This window comes from Notechis scutatus, chromosome 10 (assembly GCF_049901735.1).
Source record: "Notechis scutatus isolate UNSWTSFEM ecotype Mainland chromosome 10, rNotScu1.2, whole genome shotgun sequence".
Classification (NCBI taxonomy): Eukaryota; Metazoa; Chordata; class Lepidosauria; order Squamata; family Elapidae; genus Notechis; species Notechis scutatus.
In genome coordinates this window covers 4,791,512-4,812,810 of record NC_142018.1, presented here as the reverse complement: position 1 = coordinate 4,812,810, position 21,299 = coordinate 4,791,512, and the positions used below count along the sequence as shown (strand labels likewise).

Sequence of the window (21,299 nt, the reverse complement as noted above, 5' to 3'; positions counted from 1 at the left end):
CTGCCATTTTCTCAGTTCTCCTTCACCCACCTTGATATTTCATTTATTAAAATACTTTTGACCTAGTGGGTCTACTAGGCAGAGCATCAATTTAAAATCCAATCAAAAATTAGGAGGGCCATAAAAAGCAACGATGTATCCATGCCAGATGCCTAAATTAGTTGCTGAATTGATTAGTTTTCTAAATGTGCAAAGTTTGTTGAGCTATATAACTGATGGCATGGCTCATTACAATGTTAATCCACACCCCCAGGCAAATTCTAATCAGCTTTAATTAGCTGTAGCCAAGAGGCTTATAAAACTCACCCAGTTAAGTGTCTGGTACAAAACCAGCTAGGGATTAAGGATTGATACAAAATCAGCCAAGGCGGCAGAACTAAAGGAAAGCCCCCAAATTGCCTGAGCCAATTACTTAAAACTTAAGAATCGAAAAGAAAGGTGATATTTTCCCAAAAACTCAAGAATCAAAAAGAAAGGTGTTATTTTCCCAGTTTTGGTGCTAATGCAAAGAAGTCCCTTTCCTATGACACAATAGCAAGAGCACTTAGACATCCCTCTCCAAATAGTTTACAGAGTCAGCCTCTTGCTCCCCCAACAATCTGGCTCCTCATTTTAATGACCTGGATGGAAGGCTGAGCCAACCTTGAGCCAGTCAGGACTCAACCCCACTGGTAAAAGTTGGAAGAGCTAGGTTTTTTAAGAGGCAGACATAATTATTTATTCCTAACTCTATTTAATTTTTTTTAAAAAATAATTATTATATTAATTCCCATGAAGACAGCCCTGGAAGTGACAGTTAGATAGAGGTTTCTATCAAACCACGAAGATTGGGAAAAGGTGACATCTGGTGTCATCAGGAAATGGTGACAACTCCAACTGAAAGGAATAGTCCAGTTGTAGGGGCTTAAATGGGACTAAGAACAATAATATTTTGGTCACCACAATATAAAAAAGTTATTGAGAAAGAGGGCAGAGAAGAGCAACCAGGATGATGAGGGGACTGGAGGCTCAAACATACGATGAACGGTTGCAGGAACTGGGCTTGGCTAGTCTAGGGAAGAGAAGGACCAAGGGAGACAGGAGAGCAGCCTTCCAATATTTGAGGGGCTGCCACAGAGAGGAGGAGGAAGGGGTCAAGCTATTTTCCAAGGCACCTCAAGGCCAGACAAGGAATAATGGATGGAAACTGAGCAAGGAGAGATTCAACCTAGAAATAAGGAGGAATTTTCTGACAGTGAGAACAATCCACCAATGGAACAGAAGTTGCCTTCAGAAGTTGTGGGAGCTTCATCACTGGAAGCTTTCAAGAAGAGACTGGCCTGCCATCTGTCATCCCATCTATTTGATTGAAAATATTTGACAGAGATATTTAACCAGGAAGTAATTCAATGGAACTGCATCTTCAGACTGAACCTTTGAAGCAAACCAGCTGATAAAACTGAATGACTTCAAAATTCAGATCCAATTTGGAGATCCAGTTGATATTTTGAGCCTGAAACGTACTTTTTCTCCACTGATTTGAAAATCCAATTCAAATTATTAAGCTAAATTAAATTAAATGTATTTCCCAAACTGAGTTAAAGTCCAAATTGAGCACAGTGAGAATAATCACTGAAGTTTTTTAGAAGACTGGAGACAGCCATTTGTCTGGAATGGTCAGAGATCCCCAACCATGGCAACTTTAAGACTTGTGGACTCCAATTCCCAGAGTTGAACTCTGGGATTCTGGGAGTTGAAGTCCACGAGTTTTAAAGTTGCCAAGGTTAGAGACTCCTAATCTGGAGTTTCCTGCTCGACCAGAGAACTGGATTAGAAGATTTCCCTAATCCTTCTCAACTCTGTTATTCTGTTACATCTGACTAATATTCCCAATTGAAATTTGATTAAGAGTTCCATATCTCTATTCCATTATCTGCTTCTATTTGAGGTTTTTAAGAGGGAAAAGAAGGATGAGCAGAATGCACAGGAAGAGAACTACTAGATCAGGGGTGTCCAACCTTGGCAACTTTAAGACTTGTGGACTTCAACTCCCAGAATTCCTCAGCCAGCTTTGCTGGCTGAGGAATTCTGGGAGTTGAAGTCCACAAGTCTTAAAGTTGCCAAGGTTGGACACCCCTGTACTAGATGAAAAACCAGGCAAAACGCTGCCAGCTCCAACAACAGTGCAGAAAAAGGGAGACAGCACTGTGGTTACGTAATGGATTCATTTCTCATCCAATTACCAGAGAGAAAGGTAAGCTACTCTGAACGAGAGAGAGGGAGAAGAAAAATGAAAGTTCCATGTTGCAAGTTGGACCTGAGAAGGATCCTATCTCCAAAAAGTACTCTTGTTTAATCCAGCAAGCAGATGCTATTCAGCCAAGCTGTAATTATGACTGAACTAAATTAATCAGCTACAGTTGGAAACGGTATTTTAATGAAGAGAGAGAGAGAGACAGAGAGGGAGAGGGAAAGGGAGAGCCAGAGAACTTAATTTAAGTAATCACTTTGATCATGCTGCTTATTATCCCCCTCTAGGGCTTTAACTACTGAAGGTTTATGTAACATGGGCCAGCATCTTTTCGATAGTGAAAATAGGGGACAGGCACTGGGAATAATTAGCAGAAAGCCCCATGTTTCATGAGCAATCCCAGATTCAGGAATGTCATTTAGCAGTATTAATCTCTACATGGCTCACTCAGTCTTCAAATATCTGCAAATTCCTTCCTTCCTTCCTTTCCTCCCTCTCTCCCATATCTGCAGACATTTATTTGCTTCTGGCACTTGGCTCTGCCAGTTCCAGATCCAGCAGACATCACTTACATTGGAGAGGTGGAAGAGAGTCAAAAAAGTCAAGATGGCAGCCACGATGGCATATTTGCAGCCAACTTTTATGACATAACCAACATACCCAGGATGCCCTGGAGTTGCACCCGTTATTGGGATGTATGCATTTCATTGGATGATGAATAGGCCCTACCCAAGAACATACATCTCTTTCAAAGCATTCTAGTCCTCTATAGCACTAGAACTAGCACAGACTTATATACCGCTTCATAGTGCTTTCCAGCCCTCTCTAAGCGGTTTACAGTCAGCCTATCGCCCCCAACCATCTGGGTCCTTACCCACCTCGGAAGGACGGATGGCTGAGTCAACCTTGAGCTGGGATGGATGGATGGGAAGGAAGGAAGGAAGGAAGGAAGACACCAATAGACTTATATACCGCTTCACAGTGCTTTACAGCCCTCTCTAAGTGGTTTACAGAACCAACCTCTTGCCCTCAACAATCTGGTTCCTCATTTTATTGACTTTGGAAGGATGGAAGTCTGTCAACCTTCAGCCGGTCAGGATCAAACTGCTGGCACTCAGCAAAATTAGCCTGCAATACTGCATTCTGACCACTGTGTCACCATGGTACTGTAGCTACTGATTCAGTACTGATTCAGTACGCAAAACATTGCAGGATCTGGGGATTTTGTTAAAATACTGAAAGCAGTGCTGTGATGCCATAATGCTGATTTTATCATTCCCCTCCCCCTTTTTGACCACCTCTGAAGATCTTTCTGTTGCAGAGCTCCTTGGTCCCTGGACCAATGAACATGGGCCCTCTTCAGAACTTCAACTAGACCCGATTATGGAGGAGGGGTTGAATTGCACATGTCTTTACCCATATGCATTGCTTCTCAAAAGAGCAATACACCAAACATCCAATCTTTTTGCGTGCAGATTTTTTTAAATAACGCGAATTAATTTGGTCTCCAGCGGTCTTGTCTCCACTGGCCTTGGCAGTTCTGGCAAAGGAAAGGAAGAACATTGTCTTTGGAATCATTTTCCTTCCTGTCACACATTTTTGCCAGCCAAATCTTGCAAAGTTTTTAACTGCAGCCTCCTCAGCCTGATTGGTTTTAAAATAGGGGTTTTTTCCCCCTTCATTTTTGCTCTGGGTCCCATGGAATTGTCAGTAATTAATCAGTACAAAATTGACCACCTGATCCTTATAGTTCACCAATATGAATGATCTTTTCTCTTTTATCTTATACAAATCACTGGAGATTAAAAAAAGAAAGAAAGAAATGGGGATCAACCTGGCATTTTAAATAAACTTTTTTTCTCTCTCTTTTTCTGTTTATATAGATATAGATATATTTAAAGCCCACTATATAAACACTGTACAATATGAAATAATTACAAATTGATTCTGCTAAGCTACATAATCCTACGCAAGGTATGACTTAATAATTAATCACACAATATGCATAGCTTGTACCTCCTTGCTATCATGGCTTCATTACCTGGTTCCCCAGCAATTCCTACTCATTGTCTCATTATCTTTCCCTTAAAACCCAAGGGTATCTCAAACAGGCAGCAGTCTTTATACAGGTAGTCCTCGACTTACGGCAGCTCATTTAGTGGCCGCTCAAAGTTATAACAGCCATGAAAAAGTGGACTTGTGACTATTTTTCCATACATGGCCATTGCAGCAACCCTGTGGTCAGGTGATCCCAATTCAGATGCTTGGCCACTGACTCATATTTATGACAGTTTCAGTGTCCTCGGGTCAAGGGATCCCTTTTGCCACATTCTGACAAGCAACTTCAGTGGGGAAGCCAAGATTCACTTTAGGACCACGGGACTAACTTAACAAGAAAAGTCACAAAAATGGGGCAAAAAACTCACTTAACCAATGATTCACTTAGCAACAAAAATCTGGGGCTCAATTTGTGGTCGTATGTTGAGGACTACCTGTACCTCCAACAACTGTCACAATGTGCTGGTTTATTTCCTATCCCTGACCTATTTCAATGCTATAAATCAGAGGTCTCCAAACTTGGCCACTTTAAGACTTGTGGACTTCAACTCCCAGAATTCTCCAGCCAGCTTTGCTGGGAGTTGAAGTCCACAAGTCTTAAAGTGGCCAAGTTTGGAGACCCCTGTTATAAATAATGATCTGGCACCTGGACTGAAGAATCTGCCCGATAACTAAATCAGAATTTCTCAACCTTGGCAACCTTCAGAGTTATGGACTTCAACTCCCAGAATTCCCCAGCCAGCCTGGAGAGGAAGGGACAGAGCCTTGGGTCTCCTACAGGTCAAACCCATCCTTTCCCTTCTCTATCCAATCTTCTGCCAGTTTCCCTACCCAATCTTGCACCTTGGCAATGAAGAAAGCTAGAGGCAGAGGATGGAAGATCACTACTGCTCCATCATGGGCAGGGGCCCCACTGCTTTGGGGCAGGGGTGGGATTCTGCCGGTTCAGACCGGTTCAGGCGAACTGGAAGTTAAATTTGCATCTGGTTTGCAGAACCAGTATTTGAACCGACTGGCTGGCCCCACCCACCCTTCACGCAGCCCATTTTAGATGCAGGTAAGTGCAGGGGCTGTGCGGAGGCTCTGGGAGGGGCAAAACTGCCTTACGGAAGTACCAGAAGTCCAGAAACAGGCCCGTTTCCAGCTTCTGGAGGGCCTCCAGAACCTGGAGAAGGCCGTTTCTGCCCTCCCAGAGGCCCGAGGGAAGCCTCCGGACTCTGGGGAAGGCAAAAAAAATGGCCCTCCTGGAAGTTCCGGTAGGCCACGCCCACTCTGGCCAGGCCCCACCCAGCAACTGGGCAGTGAACCGATTGCTGGGATTTTTGAATCCCACCCCTGCTTTGGGGTGAAGATGCCCTGAAGAATTCCACCACCCTCTGCAGTCTGGATTAAGGGCAGACTGGATGGAGAAGATGGCAAGTGATCAGGGGTGCATCTGTGGCCAAAACCTAGGCCAAGGGTCTTCAAACTTGGCAAGTTTAAGACTTGTGGACTTCAACTCCCAGAATTCCAGAGCTAACCTGACTGGAGGAGGAATTCTGGGAGTTGAAGTCCACAAGTCTTCAAGCTGTCAAGTTTGAAGGCCTCTGATCTAGGCAGACTTTTCACAATGCCTCTTTCAGGAAGTTGAAGCGTTTGTGTACACAACTGTTCCCGGAAGGATGAGAACAGGCTACACATGGATCCCATTTCCTTAGTGGAGGTATGGGAAATTTTCCTGGACAAAAAGGGAACTTATATTTTGGAGGGGGGGGGGGGCTAGAGCCTTCGCTAATCTTCTTCAGAATAATCAGGTAGCCATTAATATGATTTCAATTGTTCTCCCTCGGTTGACAAAGGCAAATTGCCATCCAATTTAGACAATATATAGCAGTACAAAAAAAAAATATTGCATACGCCAAAAACTGAGAGGCAGATATGGTCCTTAACACTTCTCAACAATGGAAACACTTTAGTTCAGGGATCTCCAACCTTGGGAACTTTAAGACTTGTGGCTGAGGAATTCTGGGGGTTGAAGTCCACAAGTCTTAAAGTGGCCAAGGTTGGAGACCCTTGCTTTAGTTTACTCGATTGTCAAAGGAGGAAAGGAGCTTCCTTCCTGTTATGCAAACACTTGTATACTTTTGATTATAATCTGAGGGCAGAATTCAAGAATGTTGATTAAGCAATCCCGAGCCTGCAAAGTCTCAGTGCGTTCCTTCACTTTGAAACAGGGGGGTTCTCCCAACTTGGCACCTTTAAGACTCGTGGATTTTAACTCCCAGAATTCCCCAGCCAGCATGGCTGGCTAGGGAATTCTGGGAGTTGAAGTCCGCAAGGCTTAAAGGTGCCAAGTTGGGAGGCTCTCGCTTTAAAAGAATGCACTGCACCTCTTGGGAACCAAATTTCGCGAAAAGCATATATAGAGAATAGGGCTGTGCGGTACTTTGAATTCAATATCCTGAATTTCTTCAGAATATGTGATGTCTGAATCCAAGACTTATTAAAGCAGCCACATCATTAAATGGGAGGCTACCGTGGAGCGACCTCTGTAGCAGATGTGCAATCCTGAAAAAAGATACAGTTGTATTAATGAGCCACAGAGAGGCCTCTATTTGGGTTCCTACTTACACTGAAGCAACTATTCAAGTCTTGCATGGCCATAAATCAAAACTGGACTATTCGAGTCTTGCACAGCCATAAATCAAAAGTGGACATCAGAACTCCTTCAAATTAAACCCAAAAGCTGTGAAAAACAATGAAATTGGGGGCAGTTTACAGCCCCACACTCACCTAATTTAAAAAAATTAGATGATCTACAAGAAGGGTCTCCAACCTTGGCAACTTAAAGGAGACCCTTGATCTACAAAATACAAAACTCAAAAAAACCCAAGAAGAAAAACCCAAAAGACAAAACAGTCAGAACATTAAAAATGTGTGGAGGTTTTTTGTTACACCTTTTTTAATGTTTTGACTGCTTTGTGTTTTTTTCTGAGTTTTATATTTTGTAATTTTAACTTCGTTCTAAATAAAAGAAAAAATATAAGTAAAAAAACATGTGACCTTAGGAGAGAGGAATTGGCACTTGTTTTCATTCGCTGCCAAATACTGTTATGTTTTTAAAAATTACCGTTATATTCCTATGTACATTGAGTGAGTGTAAGCCCAACGAAACCCAATCAGGACTTACTTCCAAATAGGCACAACTATAAAATTAGGTATTTATGAAAGATGTGTGAATATCAACTTACTCTGGTGGGAAATTTTTAATTTTCAAGGCTGCTCAAGGATTTTAAATTGATTAAACCAGGAAGAAAAAGTACACAGTTAGCAGCTTTCTGGAAAGAAATGAGCACTTAAAACCATCCTGCTCAGTTGGTGATGATTGACATTTTTATCATATTTGGTTATATCAGCTCAAAAATCAGAATTTTCCCATTGTTATTTTGCAAACTTTTTTTCTGGATGAACAAGCAATTTTACAGCAATTTTGTTTCTAGTTCTTCACAATTGGGGGAAAATGGAGGAAAAGGAGGAGGAAATGGAGTATTTTCTCCATGGCAACATTGAGAAAAAAATAGCTATAGATCAGAATGCAAAATAACTCAGCAAATTAATTGTTGGCCAGGTTTTGCTGATTCCCTCGGACATTTGAAACTCTTATGGTTGGAAACATTCATGGCTTTACTATCCACACATTCACCTGGGTGAAAGGTTATTAAAGTGGGAAAATAAATATTCCATCTTCCCACTATGTGGAGTCAGAATATCCTTCTGGAGAACAAAGGATTTATGTTTTCTACAAGTAGAATCAAAAGATCTTGCAATGCTGATTCGCCTCCCGCCAATGGCTGCTCAGCTGGGATTTGTTCTCAAACTCCCCTTGATCACGTCTGAACTGGGATTGTTTGTCCTTTGTCCAACCATTGCCTTCTCTCGCTGAATCTGGCTTATTGTTGGGCTTGTCCTGACTTGGTCATTTCGAAAAGAAGAGCCTTTGACTGCCAACAGTAGCAAGGCCCAAGCTGTTCACACTGGCCATAACCGTGGCTTGCAAAATAAACTGTGGCTGACAGAATCCTCTGCTGTTATATTGTTCCCCAAGGTGAGGTCCTAAGCATGTGTGGATTCAGGCTCTCATAAGCTGCAGTTAGTCCAGCTGCTGAATTTGCAGGCTGGGGGTCGGGGGTTAGAGTTAAGTGACCAGCAGGTTGGGGAAATCTGAAAATCTACCGTCACCCTATTTTCCCCCTTCCCTTGTAAAGTGCTAGCAATTTTGGGCAATTTGCTTTCTGGTGCTCAGTAGAAAGTGCTAGAAGCAACGGAGAGAAGCTTAAGAACGATTTACATCCCTTCTTACTTTGGAAACCACATGACGGGGGTTTTCCCAGAGGGGAGCCTCTTGGAGGAAGTCTCCGTAGAAAGGGTGGATGCTTAAAATTTATCTCCGTCGTCTCTCAATGATGGCTGTCAAAATCTGTCAGGCCCAGGCTGAAATCTTGAGAGGGAAGGGCTGCAAAGGACCCCCCCCACCTCACCTCACCCCCACCCCTTCCTTTTAGGGTGTCAGGGTAAGGGAAGGTCGCTCCAACTTTTCCAGCAGGTTGGAAAAAAATATCCAGATGCCGTTTTTTTTCACCCCTGGGAAAACTGGGGAGACAGCCGGTCTTCTCCTCCCCCGCCCCTCCTCCGACCGTGTGTTTCAACAGATAAGGATCCCTAATGCCCACCTGCCCACAAAGAGGCCACCTTAAAAACACTGTCAACAACACAACATGGCACGAAAGCAAAGCTCCTGAAGATGAGCTGCTCAGAGCAGCCGGCGATTTTACCGGCCAGGAACGCCAAGTCGCCTCTGAGCTTGGGGAGTGGGTGGGAGGGGCAGAAAGGCGGCAGGGGAAAAAACCTGGGAGACCTCCCGCCCCCTCCCGCCGCCCCCCCCCACACTGCTCCAAAGGCAGCAGGCCCACTGCCCCTTCTTTAATCGGACCACTCGTTCTCATCCAACTCCGAATCGTCGTCAGATTCGCTGTATTCCACCGCAATCCTTCGGGAGAGGATCGTGGCCACGTCGTTCCCCACCGGCTCCTTCTTGGCTTCCTGTTCCCATTGCTCCTGGACTTTGCGCAGCTGGATTCCTGGGCAGGGAGGGGGTGGAAAGGAAGGTTTTGCCTTGGCACCAGCTGGTCTTGGACTGGCTTTAGCCCTTCCGTGTGATGCTTTGCTCTAATGCAGGGCTCTCCAACCTTGGCCACTTTAAGACTTGTGGATTCAACTCCCAGAATTCCCCAGCCAGCTTTGCTGGCTGGGGAATTCTGGGAGTTGAATCCACAAGTCTTAAAGTGGCCAAGGTTGGAGAGCCCTGATCTAAAGCCAGAGTTCTCAACTTGGGCCCTAGGATATTTCAAGGGAGCCTGAGGTGGAAACATGTAACAGGGATGAGGTGCGGGGTGCAGAGCCCATGCCAAGAGGGCCACAGAAAAGCAAAGTGTGTTGTTAAACTGCAAATACTTGGTTGTTTTCTTGCAGATATTTCATTACCCACACTAGCACGGATGATGTTACCCAGTTTGGGTCATGAAAGAACCAAACTCAGAGAGCACCACCAAGCACACCTCATTTAAACCCTGAGCTATTCTCCTTTATTACTGTGGCGATCAGAAAAATGCACCAGTTGCATGTTCCTTAGCTGAGAAGAGCTCCGGACAAAGGAGGCCACAGGAGAAAAAGCAAGGTTGGAATTGGATCAAGAGCACAAAAATAAATGGTTGAGAAATATTGATCTGGTGCATTTGTTGCCTTTGAAACCCAACCCTTAAATTTTGTGGAGAAGAGGCCTTTCCACCACTTCCTTCAAGGTGTTCACTAACTATACAGGATCACCAGCAGGTCTCTCTCAGCTCGAGTGCTGGTGTTGAAGATCGATCCATTGACCAACCCCACCCAAGGACGATGGGACCCTCAACATGGCAAAGCAAAGAAGGCAATTAGGAGCCTCTAGTTCAGGAAGAGAAGGCACCGGATCTCCATCTGCAGCCAACTTGCCATGGCCAATGTGCTGCAGGAAAACTCACCGCAGGAGAAGAGCTACACTAATACCCAAAAAACTGGTGGGATAGAATCAGTAAAGAAAGGATGTGAAAGGAAGGACAAAATGAAATGTGAATGACAACAATTAAAATAATGTATTAATTATTTTAAGTAATTAAATTGAATGGTTGTGTTGTCCTGTGGCGAGTTGGCCATGGTGAGTTGGCTATGGTGAGTTGGCCATGGTGAGTTGGCTATGGTGAGTTAGCCATGGTGAGTTGGCCATGGTGAGTTGGCTATGGTGAGTTGGCCATGGTGAGTTAGCTATGGTGAGTTAGCCATGGTGAGTTGGCCATGGTGAGATGGCTATGGTGAGTTGGCCATGGCGAATTGGCTATGGTGAGTTGGCCATGGTGAGTTGGCCATAGCAAGTTGGCCATGGTGAATTGGCCATGGCGAGTTGGCTACGGTGAGTTGTCCCATTCTGCCCGTCCGTTTGGGAGGCGGGATGATGTCCTCCCAATTTGGCTTCCTTTGCCAAATGCTTCCTGGCAGAAGAGCAGGGCCACTAAGGTGCATCAGCTCAAACTCTGCAGGTCTGTCCCAACCACAGGCAAAAGCAAAAGATGCTGACTTACCCCGGCGGATGGCAGCAAGCAGGTCACTCCTGGCATCGGTCATGGGAATCAGGGGCACCGGCTGCTGCTTCCGGGAATCCATCGTCAGGGCAGGCGGGGAGGCTGTGTGTGCAGGGGAGGCCGAGATGGTGGGGGTCCAGGGGGTGGAGGGGAGGGGCAACAGGAGGTCCCATGGGGCCAGCCTGGGGGGAGAGGCAGAGTAGGGGCAGGGCATGGCAGGGGGAGGGGTAGGCGCGTAGGTGGCATGGCTAACGGAAGGGGCAGCGTTTGGTGCCATGGCCGAAGGGGCGGAGATGGGGCTGTCGAAGGCAGTTTGAGCGGAAGGGATGACTGGGGGTGGTGGCGGAGGAGCAGGTGGCACAAAGTAGTCCGCCATTGGCACTGGTTGAGGACTGCAGAGAGAGGAGGAGAGGGAAGGAGGTCAGCAGAAAGCAGGACAAGAAACAACAGATGGAAACTAATGAAGGAGAGAAGCAACCTTAGGAATTAAGGAGACACTTCCTAACAGTGAAGACAATTAACTAGGGGAACAGCTTTGCCTCCAAATGTTCTGGATGCTCCATCATTGGAGGCTTTCAAGAAGAGACTGGACAGCCATTTGTCTGGAATGGCATTGGGTTTCCTGCTTGAGCAGGGGTTGGACTAGAAGACCTCGAAGGTCCCTTCCAACTCATTCTATGTTCTAAGTAAGCCACTTTCAGCTTTAATCCCATCAAAACAAAGGTCTTTCACGGGAGGGAAGGGGCTGTCCAGGGGTGGCATTCAGCAGGTTCTGACCAGTTCTGGAGAACCGGTAGCAGATCTTTTGAGTCATTCAGAGAACTGGCAAATCCTCTGACTGGCCCCGCCAACCCCATCTCTTCTGTGCCTCCCATCAAGTCCCAGCTGATCGGCTGGGTCTCCTTTACTTGCCCTGCACAGGAGAAGGGAGCTGGAAAGCAGGTTAGAGGGGTGGGGAGGGAATGGAGATTTTGCAGTATATCCTTCCCCTGCCATGCCCACCAAGCCACGCCCACAGAACTGGGAGTGACAAAATTTGAATCCCACCACTGGGGCTGCCCAGTGGTGTGATTTCCCCCAATGCATCAAATCCCTGAACCAGAAAACTGAGGGAAGCTCCAACAAACTCTCCTTGCCTAAACTTTCTTTGTCTTTTTCCTGGACAGGTGGGGGGGGGGCAGCATCCAGTTTGGGGAGGGGGCTCAGAAGCGTCAAAATTGCAGCTACAAACCAGGGGTTAAAGCCCCACACTTTCTCAGCCTCCTCTCTTGCTCTTTTTGGCTTCTGCAATACCAATGTTTTAGAGCAGGGGTCCCCAACCACCGGGCCCCGGACCGGTACCGGTCCGTGGAACAATTTCTACCGGGCCGCCGGTTTGCTGGGTGCCGCCATCTTGTTTCGATGAGAAAGTGCTTCCGGGTGAGCTTTTCCGGTTGGAAAGCGGCGTTTGGGTCCTGAAGGAATCCTCGCGCCTTAGTTTCATCGAAGGGGGGGGGAGGCTTCAAATAAAACTAAGGCGCGAGGATTCTTTCAGCACCCAAGGCAAGGCGAGCCAAGCGACCGTCCCGAAGCCGCCCCGAAGCCCATCGACAAAGGTACAAAGGAGGAGTTGAAGGTGGCGGGGAGAAGTGGGGGACGGCTGGCTGGCCGGTCGCTCGGCTCACCTTGCCATGCGTGCTGATGCCGGTACCGGGCCGTGGATCATTTTGTGATGCCGGTACCGGGCCGTGGCACACAAAAGGTTGGGGGCCACTGTTTTAGAGGCCACGCTGTTTAGGAAAGTTTGCAAAAAAGAAAAAAAGAAAGAAAAAACCCCACCCCATTTCAGCTTGATAACCATTATTTCTACCTGGGGAAGATTTGCACTTATAATTAGCCTCGGGGCTCATCCTTATGCTCCTCAAATTCTCATGTCTGTGACCTTTCACTGGGTAGAAAGAGTGTGTGATGGGGCAAAATCTTTCAACTGAACAACCTGAAACGGGACAACGTACAGAACGTGACTCCCATGGAATTGAAATTCGGCAAATTTTATAAAACATTTTATGACCTAAAATGATCACAAAGCACTTTATCACCAAATATGAAATAATTGTAAAAGGTGTTGGGTTTCCTGCCTAGGCAGGGGGTTGGACTAGAAGACCTCCAAGGTCCCTTCCAACTCTGTTATTCTATTTCCTGGCGTCAACTGTTGTTGCTTGACTTTGCTGTACGTACAGTTCGACATTGAAGGCCTCTGAAATCTCCCTGAATTTCTAAGAAATTTTCCAACACAGGTAGTCCTCAATTTACAACAGTTCGCTTAGTACCATTACAATGGCAGTAAAAAAAAGGGACTTATGACCATTTTCACACTTACGACTACTGCAGTATACCCCCACAGTCCCATGATCAAAATCCAGGTGCCTGGCAACTCACTCATATTTATGATGATTGCACTTAACGACCATATTGCTAACTTAACAACTGCAATGATTCACTTAACAAATGTGTCAAGAAAGGTCTTAAAAAGGGGGAAAACTCACTTAACAAATGTCTCAGGTATCAACATAAATGTTGGGCTCCCTTGAGGTCGTAAGTTGAGGACTTACCTGTACCTTAGAACAGTGATCCCCAACCTTTTTGATGCCGCGGCCCGGTACCAGCATCAGCTGGACAAGCGCCGTACCGGCATCAGCTGGGCGCCGCCATCTTTTTGATGAAAAAGCGCTTCCGGTGACTTTTCACGGGTAAACTCACGTTTTCATCAAAAAAGATGGCGGGCCACTTCGGTGAGCTTTTCGGGTAGAAAGCTTTCTACCCGAAAAAGCTCACCAAGCGCTGGCCCGCCATCTTTTTGATGAACGTGCTTCGGTGAGCTTACCGGAAAGCTCACCGGAAGCGCTTTTTCATGAAAAAGATGGCGGCGCCAGCCCAGCAGTAGGAGTTGTTCCACGGACGGTACGGTCTGCGGACGGTGGTTGGGGACCCCTGCCTTAGAAGCTCTGCCATTGTTGAAGGCATTGAGGAATTCGGTAAGGAAATCTCGCTGAAACAATGACTCAGCAGAACACAGGTTGCCTCATATAAACTAGCCTGAGCTGACTAAATTCCTTTCCTCCCTTCACTTTTGGGTCGCCCATTTCCTTGATGTCAATTTGGAGAGAAGCTTCTTCAGGCAAGACGGTTCAAGCTTCCTGAATCTATTGAGTGTCCTTTAAAGCTTTTTGCTTTCCTGCAAGCGATGTGTTTTTATTCCACCTAATCAATGAATGCAGTTCTTATTTGCTGCTTTCGTCTCTAAAAATAAAGGTCAGGGGGTGTTTCTATGTTCACGGGATTCAAGGACGATTGCTTATCTTAAAATACATCTGGCTGTCTTTTGCTGCCCACAAGATAATGATGTCAACTCATAAAACATTCCTATGCCTGTCTTAGTAGTTGCCATTGAAAAGGAGTGGGGGGGAGGAAGGAAATCTGGAAGAGCAGGGCAACAGTTAGGAAGTGGAAGTACGTTCCAACTCTTCTCTTTAAAAGATTGTAACTAAATTACTGGAGCTTTTGCCCGCGAATATATTTAAGTGGAGAATGTGAATGAGGATACCCATCCCATGAACGTGCTCAATAGGAGAACCTGGTTTAGGGGAAGCAGGGTCACGAGGGAGTGTAAATGACGTAGGACAGAGTTGGTTTCATAAAGGGCAGTGCCAGTATGTCGCCTCTAATGGATCCTTTGAAGTGTTTTGAAGTTTGGCTCGACAATCATGATTTAATTAGGGCGATTGCTGGAATCCTGACAGCAAGCCAACTCTGGCCTAAGTCATTTACAGTCCCCTGTGACCCTGTTTCCCCCCTCTCCCCTGGGTGTGTCATAAATCAGATTCTCCAATTGAGCATGTTCCAGGACTGGGTGTCATCATTCGCATTCTCCAATTAAATATATTCCTAGGCAAAAGCTCTGGTAGTTTAGATACAATCTTTTAAAGATAAAGAGTTGGAATGTACTTTTGCTTCCAAACTCCTGACCCTTAGACCCGGGCTCTCCAACTTTGGCCACTTTAAGACTTGTGGACTTCAAAACAAAGCTGGCTGAGGAACTCGGGGAGTTGAAGTCCACAAGTCTTAAAGTGGCCAAGGTTGGAGGTCCCTGCCTTAGATGATGTTCTAACCAAAAAAGCTAAGTGTTTTTCCTGCAAGAAGCCATTTCTCTCAATATCATTTGTAATTCAAACCCGTGCTTTGCATTATAATGTCTCTTCACTACCTTTAAATAAGAGGAGGAAAAGTACTGCTTGAAAGGCTTCCAAGAAAAGGTTGGACAGCCGTTTGTCCAGGATGGTATAAAGACCATCTTGGAGTAGAAGACCTCCAAGGTCCATTCCAGCCCTAGTATTTTCTGAAATGCACCATGCATTTTTGCCTACAGCAGAGGCCCCCAATCCTCGGGCTGTGACACATGAAGGGGCTATGGCCTCTTCGGAATTGGGCCGCGTGAGTGGCTGGCAGGAGCGTGCATGCACTGTGTATGCAGCTCATCTTATGTGAGTGGCAGCACGCAAGCATGCAAATATCCACCGGCCCACTGCTTGTGCAAGTTGAGCTATGCATGTGCGGTCATTCATGTGACCCAATTACGAATAGGCCATGACCCGGAAATGGGCTGAGCCTGGAGATTGGGGAACCCCTGTGTGATGACCCAAAGGGGCGTGGCACAAAGGCAACACAGTCAGATAATCAATAAGAGTCCCTTTATTAGCTCCAACTTTGCTCCCAATGTCCTGGTTACCTTCTGGGCTGGAGAAAAACTCTCCCAGGAACAGCCTTTGGCTGCAGAGAATCAAATCCAAATCGCTGTCAACCAAAACTTTAACTATAAGTGCAATCAAGGCAAGAGGAGGTAATTAACCCAGGAAGTGAAGGAACGGCCGTAATTCAACATGGTTGGGAAGACGCCAGGAACGCAGATACCCAAAGTCAACACAAGATAAACTCGCATTTGCTCCAAGCAGCTGCCTTACTCAGCTTGCATCTCTTTTAAACTCTCTTCCCAGGTGTGGCTAATGAAGGGAATCGGGGCCCTTTCCTCCCCCATAAACCATGCAACCCATGTTGCTCCCTTCTCGGTTCCTCCCTGCATGCCCAAGGATGAAGAAGGGGTGGGCCTGGGTCTTCCTCTGAACTCCCTCTCCCTTGCTCTACCTCTCCCGTGCTCTGCCCAGCCGGACTATGCCCTTCCCCAGTTTCTTCCACACCCAACAGGGCCACATTCCCACTCCCTGCCAGCTGTTCAGCTTCCTCCTCAGATTCAGACTTGCGATAGGGGCACGAAACCCTGGTCTATGGCATCAATTGAGGCTGCTGTCCATGGTCCTGAAATCCTTTTTTTGTTGTTGTTTTCTTCAGATATTTAGCACGGGATTGATGTTTTATTGAGAATATAGAATAATACAATTGGAAGGGACCTCAGAGGTCATCTAGTCCAACCCCCTGCTTGAGCAGGAAGCCCTACATCGTTTCAGACAAATGGTTGTCCAGTCTCTTTTTGACAGCCTCCATGGTGCACCCAGAACGTCTGAAGGCAAACTATTCCACTGGTTGGTTGCTCTCACCATTAGGACATTTCTCTTTAGTTCCAGGTTGCTTCTCAAATAAACATAAATTTATGCCATGGTTGGCCGTGGTCAATGCTATGCATATCAGAACTGTAGCATCGACATGGAAATACAAAGGGGCAGGAGGCACTTGGGCTTTCTCCTTTTTATGCAAGCTCACCTTCAAGCCCTGCTGACTACATAGGGTACAGGGCTGGGGGAAGAGCCTCAAGGGCAAAAGGAAGTGTGTCTATCAAGGCCCTGCTTAGTTAGGGGGGACCTGAGCTTGGTCCAGGAAGGCAACGTGAGAAAACATTTCAGACAAGCTCCTCCCTCATTTGCACAAAGATAGAGGGAAGCACATTCAGATTTGCAAGAGTTGGTTACTATAGCACTAGCACTTAGACTTATATACTGCTTCACGGTGCTTTGCAGCCCTCTCTAAGTGGTTTACAGAGTCAGCCTCTTGCCCCCAACAATCTGGGTCCCCATTTTAGCCACCTTGGAAAGGATGGAAGGCTGAGGTCAACCTTGAGCCTGGTGAGATTGGAAGTGCCAAATTGCAGGCAGCCGGCAGGCAGCAGAAGTAGCCTGCAGTACTGCCCTCTAACCACTGCGCCACTGTGGCTCCTAGCTTTACAATAAAAGTGACTTAGATGTCATTGGTTTATTAGTCTGGTCTACCTCATAGATTTTGTGCAGTTTTCTCATCAAGATCTACAGGATTGAAAGTGACCAGCCCAAAGTCACCCTTCTCATCTGCACAGAACCACAACTCATGCTCTCTCCGTTTCTAACCTGGTGCTGTAACTGCTACACCAAACTAGTCTCCTCTTCCTTTACATCAGGTGGACCTAGTGGGGGTCCTATCACTCCACAAGTTCACTTGGACAACCTCCAATAAGATGGAGAGAGGATGTGCATAAAGACCTCAGGTGCCAAGGGGAGTATTACAAGGAAGGGCCGAGAGAGATATAAGCATCTCTTGAAGTGGACATCAACACAATGCAGAGGAATAAAAGTGAAAGTGAAAGTGCAGCTCTTGACAGCCTATTGCTTTCCTAGAAGTCTTTGTCGTCTTCTTTTTTCCCCTCCTAGAATTGACTTGGACAATTGGCAACACCAGCTTGTTATGTGAGCTTCAGCTTATTGTGTGAGGGTCAACTACATTTACGGATGCTTTTAAATTATTCTGTCCTTAATGGGGAGAGTCCACATTAGGTCCTACATCCTTGAAATTGTGTCTTGTTTAGCAAGGAAAGGAACCTCCCATGCATTCTCCTATATTCTCCTTCCCTTTCGGCCTGGGGGCATCTCTCCATAGCAAAAAGAACAGTTTTGATTGGGAAGAAACCCATAATTGAAATTCTGCCGGGTAAAAGACATGGAATAATTAAGGGGTAATTAGAGGGTCCCATTTATCAATGCTGACGTGACTACCCTGAAAGGGAACCCATTAGAAGCGGAAGGACCAGAGAGAAAGGTGCCAGTTGCAATTGTACAATAATAGAACATGAAATTATTTGTGGAATGTGAGACGCTTTTTAATTCCATCAAAAGGAATGCAGTGCCTCACCAGCACTTAGTAGAGTAGAAGTCCCGTGAGAAATTTGTAGATTGGTTTTATTAAAATGTGAAACATTTCCTCAGCCAACCTAAGGAAATAATTCACATTTTAATGAAGGCTCTTGTGTTCAAATGTCCTAAATCTATCTGCCAATGATACACAAACTTTGCGAAGCAGCAGTTCATTTAACAAAAACAATAACCACCCTTAAGTTGTAAAAATTCTCACATTGGAGAAAATGGGCAAAAAAATGTACAAAATTAAAGAAACGTTAGCAGAAAATCACACTGTATTGTGGAAAGACTTTCCAAAAGTGCCTGCTCAAAGACAATCGATAACATGCGTCATGTTCAAACAAAAGGGCATAAAAATCCCTGACAGGTTTGGTGCCAATTGATGTGGAAACTGAAGGGAACAAATTTATAATAAGAACAATGAGAAATAATCAAATGCCATCATTCTGCTTTGCCTTGGGACACAAAGAGGCTGGTTTAAAGGTTCCCCATGGCAACTGCTTCTCGGCTGAGAAATCCCCGCCTTGGCAGTGGGGGAAACGTACATGCTTGTCAATTCACTCTGAGCCAAAATGTGCTGCACTTGCTAAGACGTGGCATTCACCATGCAAGAGAAATAGATGCCGCGGTGGGGATTCCAAATTGCGTGCTACTGGTTCTGCTCGCTTCAAACGTGATCAAGGATCACTTCACGTGTGTGCGCAGCACCCAAAGATCGCCCTCGGTGAGCTGAGCTGTTTCTTAGCTCAGCGGAGGTGTGACAATCCACTCTGCTGTGCAAATCAGCTCGGCTAATAAACAAGGGAATAGAGGAGAGGTAACTGCGGGGGCAGGTGGGCGGGGCCAGTCAGAGGTGGTATTTGCCGGTTCTCCAAACTGGTTAAAATTTCCACTACTGGTACACCAGAACCAGTCCGAACCGGCTGAATACCACCTCTGAATAGGTCCCTGTCTGAAGGCAGAGGAAGCCGATAGAGCCATGATGGCAAATCTACGGCACACGTGCCATTTGTGCAGGCACGCGAGCCCCAGCCAAACTTACCCACACTGCACATGCATGCACCTCCCAGCTGATTTTTGGCTCATTTGAGGCCACTTTCGCCCTCCCGGAGGCTCGAGGAAAGCCTTTGCGGCCTCAGGAGGCTGAAAAATGGGCCTTTCAGAAATACCGGAAGTGCCTGTTTTCACCTCCGGAGGGCCTCTGGAGCCCGGGGGAGGCTGTTTTCGCCCTCCTGGAGGCTCGAGGGAAGCCTCTGCAGCCTTGGGAGGCCGAAAAACGGGCCCGTTTCAGCACTTCCAAGGCACGCACATGCGCAGTGCAAGTTAAGGGGGGGGGAGATGTTGCACATGCAGGCGCAAGGGGGGCAGAGCGCATTGCATTGTGTGTGCCAGCACGTGCATGCTTTCGGCACACCACAACAAAAAGGTTCACCGTCACTGCGACAGAGAAAATCGCTCCCATGTGTTGACTACAAGTCGTCCTCAACTTACAACAGTTTGCTTAGTGACCGTTCAATGTTCAACGGTGCTGAAAAAAAGGGACACGAGCATTTTTCACACTTAACGACCATTGCAGCATCCCCATGGTCATGAGATCAAAATTCAGATCCTTGGCCAGTCACATTTATGACGGTTGCAGTGTCCTGGGGCCATGGGATCACCTTTTGTGACAAGCAAAATCAGTGGGGAAGCCAGATTCGCTTAATGACCGGGTTCCTAACTTAACAACTGCAGTGATTCACTTCCCAACTTCCCAACTATGGCAAGAAAAGTCCTAAACTGGAAATTTCATTTAGCAGATGTTTCGCTTAGCAACAGAAATGTTGGGCTCTTTTGTAGACGTCAGTTGAGGACTACCTGTGTTTTCATGAAGGAACAGAGACAGAAGAGACAGAGCCTCGTTGATGCAATAGATATGTCCCTATGCAGCATGGCCTCTGGCTGACAGCTCTGGTTGGGGACGGCTGGAAGATTTCCAGGATTATGGCCTAAACCAGGGCTCTCCAACCTTGGCCACTTTAAGACTTGTGGACTTCAACTCCCAGCGTTCAGCTCTGCTGACTGAGGAACTCTGGGAGCTGAAGTCCACAAGTCTTAAAGTGGCCAAGGTTGGAGACCCTTGGCCTAAACAGCACTAGATACAAATCTCCCACTACCCCAGTTGGCTGAAATACACCAAGCGGGGATGGGCTTCCTTTGCTGCCATCCAAGAGGCATTCTTTAATTTCTCAGGACCTTTGATCTTCCATCAAGGGATATCACTCAAGGTCAGGGTTGTCTCAACTTGGCAACTTTAAGACTTGTGGACTTAAAGCTATGCTGGCTGGGGAATTCTGGGAGTTGAAGTCTACAGGGCTTAACGTTGCCAAGTTTGGAGACCCCTACTCTAGATGGGGAAGAAATGGAGGCAGTGACAGATTTTCTTTTCCTGGGCTCCCAGATCACCGCAGATGGGGACTGCAGCCAAGAAATTAAAAGGCGCTTGCTCCTGGTGAGGAAAGTTATGGCAAATCTAGACAGCATACTAAAAAGCAGAGACATCCCCCTGCCAACAAAAGTGTGCATAGTCAAGGCTATGGTTTTCCCAGTTGCAATGTATGGCAGTGAAAGTTGGACCATAAGGAAGGCTGAGCACCAAAGAATGGAGGCCTTTGAACTCTGGGGCTGGAGGAGACTCCAGCGAGTCCCTTGGATGGCAAGGCAATCCAACCGGTCAATTCTAGAGGAGATCAACCCTGACTGGTCTTTAGAAGGCCAGATCCTGAAGATGAAACTCCAATACTTTGGCCAGCTAATGAGAAGGAAGGACTCACTGGCGAAGAGCCTAATTCTGGGAAAGATTGAAGGCCATAAAAGAAGAAGGGGACGGCAGAGAAGGAGGTAGCTGGATGGAGTCCCTGAAGGAGTTGGTGTGAGCTTAAATGGCCTCCAGAAGATGGTAGAGGACAGGAAGGCCTGGAGGAATGTTGTCCGTGGGGCCATGATGGGTTGGACACAACTTCACAACTAACAACAGCACTCTAGGTGTCATATTTTCTAATGGTGATTTCAGGGCACTGAATCTTATTTGGGGCCCATCCATAGATACACAGCAAAGAAAGGGGTTATAATCTGCTTTCTCAAGTCAACTTCTAGAGTCATTTGCACCACATTTCCATAGTTCAGGAAAGAGGCATTTTTCCACCCGGGAGCTTCAGAAAGCACCCGACTCTT

General features: G+C 46.4%; 1 protein-coding gene across 1 annotated transcript in view; it reads right to left on the bottom strand.

Annotated features, from left to right (window-relative positions):
* Positions 1–3,020: 3,020 nt before the first annotated feature.
* LOC113423895 (actin-binding protein WASF3-like) overlaps positions 3,021–21,299 on the bottom strand; it is a 29,853-nt gene continuing 11,574 nt past the window's right edge. Inside the window, 4 exon segments of the mRNA XM_087971978.1 lie at positions 3,021–9,405; positions 10,936–11,066; positions 11,068–11,119; positions 11,122–11,327. Coding sequence (XP_087828104.1) covers positions 9,248–9,405; positions 10,936–11,066; positions 11,068–11,119; positions 11,122–11,327 — 547 coding nt within the window. The 3' untranslated portion in view covers positions 3,021–9,247.